This window comes from Leuciscus leuciscus (assembly GCF_965113295.1).
Source record: "Leuciscus leuciscus genome assembly, chromosome: 23".
In the NCBI taxonomy this organism is placed as follows: domain Eukaryota; kingdom Metazoa; phylum Chordata; class Actinopteri; order Cypriniformes; family Leuciscidae; genus Leuciscus; species Leuciscus leuciscus.
The window spans coordinates 3,918,480-3,925,586 of record NC_138747.1 but is presented as its reverse complement, the minus strand read 5'-3'; the positions used below and the strand labels follow the sequence as shown (position 1 = coordinate 3,925,586).

Sequence of the window (7,107 nt, the reverse complement as noted above, 5' to 3'; positions counted from 1 at the left end):
TGATTTTGTACAGGCTGATTTATTATCAAACATAAAACAATTCTCTGAAATTATCATTTATACAACTTACAACCTGCATTGTAAGAGATTCACAACAGAACAATGTTATAGGTCAGGATTTCCCAAACTGAAATTTTGTGAACTCATAAAAAAAAAATTAAAAAAATTTACCTGCATGTCATGTGACTATTAACCAACATCAGAGAACATTGTTAAATTACTTAAATATATTAAACAAAATATTTGGCTGACAAAAAAACAACTACATTCACTACATTTGCCATGTCGTCATGTGACCTACCAGCATTAGTTATGTCAGGTTATGGTCACAGCCATTCATAAATCCTCTCCCGTGGGAAAGTAAAGTGTCTATCGTACACACACTTCAGAATCTCCCCGGAAGCGGTAGGTCATCCGGGTACTTTTTGCCAACTGTGAATTCGGACATACTTTTGTCAGATTCTGTTTTTCACTTTCTATATAGTAGGGAAGTAGGTAGTAGGAAAAACTCACAATAATGTATTAAACAAAAATGAACCATAATATTTAGTCAAGTTCATGTACCTCTCAGAGTTACTACGGTACTTAGGGTCAAACCTTCTCCTTCAGTAAACAAGTACAAAATGTATTCCTTTAGAACATGGGCAGAACATTAATATGAAAATATGACATAGTACAGAAAAATCTCAAATACCTCAGCTACTTTAAAGGCTACAATATCTCACTGGCATCAATAGAATTCAGTTAATAAATTATACATTACATAGAAACACAATATACATATCCTCAGTACACATGATGATCATTTGTGATGCCAGCGTTCATGCCTCTAAAGGCCCGATGCTCTGCGAGAGCAGGGACTCTATGGAGCTCTGGCTGCTATTGCCACGTTCCTGCTCAGGGAAACAGAAGCTGAGCTCTTCAGGAACACGAGTCTGAGTCGGTCCTCCTGCGGGACGGAAGACACACAGAAGAGCATGAAGATGCGGGAACCCTTTAACATGCAGGACTAAAGAAAACAGCAGATGATGAAGTTTACCTGGTTGCTTTCTTTCTTTATGGGTGTCCTTCCTTCTTCTCCACTCCAGGAAGAGGATTGTAGCGACAGGTATTGTTATGCAGAGGAGCCCAAAGATGATGAGAATAACTATGACCTCTGTAGCAAAGAGCAACGATGAGTGAATCACTTGAAAATGAGCTTTAAACAAATCATAGTTCATGGACATGACCACAACAAGTTATCGGCTCTTTTTTAATTGAAATGTATTTCTGTATTTAATTGAACATCAAGTTCAAGCTGTGTGTGTGTACTTGTACAACTATCTTTGTGAGGACCAGTTTGAGTTTTAGACCATTGGAGTGAGGACAAAGAGAGTAAAGTGAGGACATTTTGGCCGGTCCTGACTTTCTGAGAGCCTTTAAAGGCCTGTTTGAGGGTCAAGACTTGGTTTTAGGGATAAGGTTATAATGAGGGTAAGGGTCGGTTTAGGGTCAGGGTTCGGGTTAGGCACTAAGTTGTGATGGGTAAGGTTAGGGTAAGCGGCTAGAGATTGCATTGTGTCAATGAATGTCCTCATAAAGATAGATGTACAAGAGTGTGTGTGTATGTATGTATGTATATGAATTATAAAAGGTCAAGTGCATGAAAAATGTAGGGCCGTTTCCCATAATCTGAAATAAAGACCACTTCAGGGTGTTTAAAAACTCCCTGTGATGTCAGGGTCATCAGTGAGGTCACTATCATACCCACGGGTTTATATTTCTGTCATACGTACTGCTGTCTGCATCACTGTTCGGCGACACTGTTGGTTTGGGATGTGGTTTAGGTTCACAGATCACATCTTTAAATGCATTTCCAGGAACCTTTATTGGATGGTCAGGCGTACATCTGTGGGTTGAGAGATGCATCTTTTGAAATAGCTTATAAAATGTGGTTTCATCAGCTCCGAAACATTTTTAACAGGCAGATCGATATCAGAAACGATGTTAAAGGCATCATACTTGGTCCAGTTCACGCAGGGTTGATGGATGTTGTCATTGTACATCCCTGGAGGACACGGCTCACACTTGCCTAAATTCATACCAGAAAGACTTTGCAGTCAGATGCGTATTAGTTAATAATATCAAAAGACTGATCGATTATCTTTATCCAGACTCACCTCTTCCAGCAGGTTGCTCTCCCTTCCCACACTCCTTCAGGCAGTAAGAGCATCTATCATTTCCACATCGATATCCTTGTAAACACCCACAAACTGTGTCTTTGCTGGCGGTGCACTTCTCTTTCACCCGCATGCCACCTGTGTTTGATATTTTGATATTTGGTATTATTCGGGATTGGGTCATTATTGGGCTAGTTTTTACTGGCCATTGTCTTATTACACAGAACCGCCAACCCTGACGTCAGCTAAGGGCAGTTTTGGCATTTGTATGGTGATGCTCAGAGCACTTGAATAAAAAAAAACATAATGAAGAAGTCTTAAAATGATAAATGATGTATGATGTACCTCCTGTACACTGATCACACCTCAGACAGAACCACTTGTTTGCGTCAGGGTTTCCGAAGGGGATGAAGGTGTCATTTCCACAGGGAGAACACAGTTTGTTCGGGTCTGGACCGCATTCACTGACTAGACTGTTTCCTGCAACAAACACACACACACACACACACACACACACACACACACACACAGTAGGATTAGAAGTCTGAGACCACATTAAAATCTGAGAAACAACACACCTTGGATGAACACAGTCTATGTCCTCTTTAGACGTGTCCTCTTTTTCCTGAACCTTAATGGGATAGTTCACCCAAAAATGAAAATTCTGTCATCATTTACTCACCCTCATGTTGTTACAAACCTGTATGAAATTATTTCTATGCGCTGAACACAAAAGAAGATATTTTGAAGAATGTTGGTAACCAAACGGTTGCTGGTCCCCATTGACTTCCACAGTAGGAAAGAAATACTATGGAAGTCAATGTTACCAACATTCTGCATTCTCCAATCCATTATGCATTGCAAAAACAGTGAAACATTGTAATGTTAAATGAATGACATATTTATTTGACTAATCAAATACATAAATGTGTCGTGATGAAGCACAAGATGCTCTTTTTTTATGCTGTCATCAGTCATTGATTCAAAAGGTAGAAACACCAAAATCATGTTTACTTTTCGATTGTTGACTATAATAGATGAAATAAAAAATGCAAAATAGAAGCATTTTTACAAGTGGACTTCTGAACCTCACTCTATACCCGACATCCTCCCGGTAAACATTATCTCTGATGCACGATAATCAAATCGAAAGTAATGCGCTGTGAGGATGAAAGCAGCTGTTTATTGTGGTTTTTTTAATCACATGATCACACTTTATCATGAGGGAGGGGAAACAGGAACACACTTTATACCAGTGTTCATGCGTGTGTAAGTACAGGCTAAATACTGTGAACTACATTTACATTGATATTTGTGCTGTCGCTTGTTAAAAATAGCTATTATAGCAATTCCAGGTTTGGGGTTTAGTCATTTATTCCAAATTCATCTATCACAAATTAATAACAGTGTATTCAATTCCTACATCTGAGCTTCTCAAGCCTCCATGTATGTAATATGCAACAAAAATTGTTACCTATATGATTTTCCCCACATTTACATTGATATTTTTGGTGTTGTTTGATAACACATTGTTATTAATAATATTATAGTAATAAAATGTGGTAACGTTTAACAAAATGATCAATATCCATTGATATTCCATTCGAGACAAAACCCTGCTTATAACAAAAATATTTTTTTATTGATTTAATCTATACTGTCACAAGGCTAGTCTGTGTTTCTGTCATGTTTCATGTTTAGCAGCTCCCCGTTATGTTTATTAGTCTGTCACAGGTGTTTCCTATTAGCTACACCCTCTTGTTATCTTGCTAGCTCCCTTGAATTTAAGCCTGTATGTCTAGTTCAGTCTTGGTGGGTCCTTAATGTTATTTGCTGGTTGTTCCTGTTTCCTGTTTCCTGATTCCTGAGTCCTGAGTCTGTCTTTGTATAGTTTGAGTTGTGTAAATAAAGTCAATCTGCAAATGGATCCTACTACCTTGTATTCTTCAACCACACATGACACTTACTAAAAAAAGAACACAGTGGAACTGCTCCATTTTACATAGTACTCTGAGGTACTTCTAAGAATACCATGGTACTAAGAGCTCTTTTAATGCATATTTATCTTTTCTTTCATCTCTTTTTACTACATGCATTCACTTCACAAAAAACGAACAATAAGTATAGACCATTGTTTCTCAAACCTTTCTGAACATGGCCCCTTTTGTCCCCAGCTTTTTGCAGACCTAGTTCCTACCCAAATTCCCAGAATCCTAATCCTTACTCTGGAAACAGAATCTCACACATATACTATAAACTATAACTATAAACTTATAATATATTATATCTTGATACTTGTACCCAAGATCTGCAGTTTAACAAGCATAAATTGCTTGCCATATTTTGTTTTGTTTTGTTGTTTGTTTTTTATTCTGTTGAGTTTGAGAAACATGGATGCAGACAATACAGATGTTGGGTTTTATCAATCATTTTATCCCAGAGTTAAGTCCTTTGCAAAACTCACCTGGTTTACACTTCCTACAGCACACGTTGCGGTCGTTACTGTTATCCCATATTTCACATCCAGATTCCACGCTGTGTCCTTCAGCCAGAACCAGGACCGCCACAGCCAGGATCAGTCCACAGAGCAGCTTCATCCTCCACAACAGGTCCATCAGCTCACAGGCTTCACACACACTCACACACACAGTTCTCTGGAAGATGCTGTGAATAAAGATCTTCTCTAGTGTGCTGCGTCTATACAGAGTCTGAAACCCTCACGCGTGAAACCACATTTGTAACTTCCGAAACGTCATGAGTACGCCCACATCCACACTCACACACACACACACACACACACACACACACACACACACACACTCAAGACGCATTTAGTGACTCGTCAGCTTTCTGCAGTTTCTTTTTCATAGACAATGACGATGATCCAGATCAAAAGTGCAGGGATATTCCTTTCTTCAACTTCCTTTAATTTCATTTTTTAGAGAGGAACCACAACCATTGCACAATTATTATTTTTTAGATACATTCTATATCGGGGATAATAATGCAATCATTACACATTTACAGTTACAATCCACTGTATTTTTCAATATTTAAAGGTGCACTATAACTTTTGGCCCTCTAGGGGTAAAAAAGAAAGAGCATTGTTTTGGTTGTGCTTCGGCTCTGCGTGACTGTGCGGATGAATATGATTATCATACTGCTCATAAAACTATTCACTACAGGTGTAAGAGATATAACCAGATGGAAAGGATCTCGAGCTGACTAGCTGAAGACTGTAGCTTTACCCATTAATAGACACGGTACATCCTTGAAAATATAATCCAGCACAGATAATGAATGAGCCTTCACAATAGATAATGCTTAATGAACTCTGTTAGAGAGCTTTTACAACATTTCAGATCCCTCAGTTCTCCATCTCTGAAAAGCCAAGCCGATGTTGATTCTTGTTTTATTACGAGCTCTGTCTCGTTCTCTTTTCTCCAGCAGACTCTCCTCTGTTCTCTCTCTCTCTCTCACACACACACACACACACACACACACACTCGATCTGATGTTGATTCTTGTTTTATTACGAGCTCTGTCTCGTTCTCTTTTCTCCAGCAGACTCTCCTCTGTTCTCTCTCTCTCACACACACACACACACACACACTCGATCTGATGTTGATTCTTGTTTTATTACGAGCTCTATCTCTTTCTCTTTTCTCCAGCAGACTCTCCTCTGTTCTCTCTCTCTCTCACACACACACACACACACACACACACACACACACACACACACACACTCGATCTGATGTTGATTCTTGTTTTATTACGAGCTCTGTCTCGTTCTCTTTTCTCCAGCAGACTCTCCTCTGTTCTCTCTCTCTCTCTCACACACACACACACACACTCGATCTGATGTTGATTCTTGTTTTTATTACGAGCTCTGTCTCGTTCTTTTCTCCAGCAGACTCTCCTCTGTTCTCTCTCTCTCACACACACACACACACACACACACACACACACACACTCGGTCTGATGTTGATTCTTGTTTTATTACGAGCTCTATCTCTTTCTCTTTTCTCCAGCAGACTCTCCTCTGTTCTCTCTCTCTCTCTCTCACACACACACACTCGATCTGATGTTGATTCTTGTTTTATTACGAGCTCTTTCTCGTTCTCTTTTCTCCAGCAGACTCTCCTCTGTTCTCTCTCTCTCTCTCTCTCTCACACACACACACACACACACACACACACACACACACACACACACACACACACTCGATCTGATGTTGATTCTTGTTTTATTACGAGCTCTATCTCTTTCTCTTTTCTCCAGCAGACTCTCCTCGGTTCCCCGTTTGTTTTAAACGGGTGATTCTCCGGAGGTTGGAGATTTAGCGGCTCCACGTCAACCTTTCTCGTTCTCTAACCTCTGACCTCTCACACCAGACACACACACACACACACACACACACACACACACACACACACACACACACACACACACACACGCATCAAAGCAGCCAGAGTAACTTTACTCTATTTACGAGCATGTACGCAATTTCCTATGAACACCATCCCAACAGCTCTAAAATACAGGTCCCAGACTACAATGCATGTTTGAGCTGTTTGAACTAAAAGCAGCTTGCACTGATATCTCTTAAAATATGTCACTGCCATTGTTTCGCCTCCAGATGCACACCACTAATGTTTTTTTTCTAAGGCACATTTATAAAAGCTACTTAAATGTGAAATGTGAATTTGTGAAACCAGGCCATAAACACTTATAATAGGCTTACCATAGTTAATCAGGATAAGACAAACACATTTTGGGAAGGAGGACTGATGATGTATTAACTCATTATTTAAATTACATTTTAAACAAAACAAGTTACATAGTGGAATTTTTTTAGGATTTTTTTTTTATGATGTCACATAAAAAACTATTTTATACTTGTGGAATTTTGTTTAATCTTAGCAGCCTATCCAACCTATCCAGACAC

The 7,107-nt window shown here is 39.2% G+C and overlaps 1 protein-coding gene across 1 annotated transcript; it reads right to left on the bottom strand.

Annotated features, from left to right (window-relative positions):
• Nucleotides 1–3: 3 nt before the first annotated feature.
• On the bottom strand, nt 4–4,888 carry tnfrsf9b (tumor necrosis factor receptor superfamily, member 9b). The gene is made up of 7 exons (XM_082155982.1): nt 4,624–4,888; nt 2,505–2,639; nt 2,160–2,297; nt 2,002–2,071; nt 1,776–1,888; nt 1,040–1,156; nt 4–949 (listed from the first exon to the last, which is right to left on the bottom strand). The coding sequence occupies exons 1-7, from the start codon at nt 4,772–4,774 to the stop codon at nt 822–824; spliced, it is 852 nt and encodes a 283-aa protein (XP_082012108.1). The 5' UTR covers nt 4,775–4,888; the 3' UTR covers nt 4–821.
• Between the last annotated feature and the right edge of the window lie 2,219 nt (nt 4,889–7,107).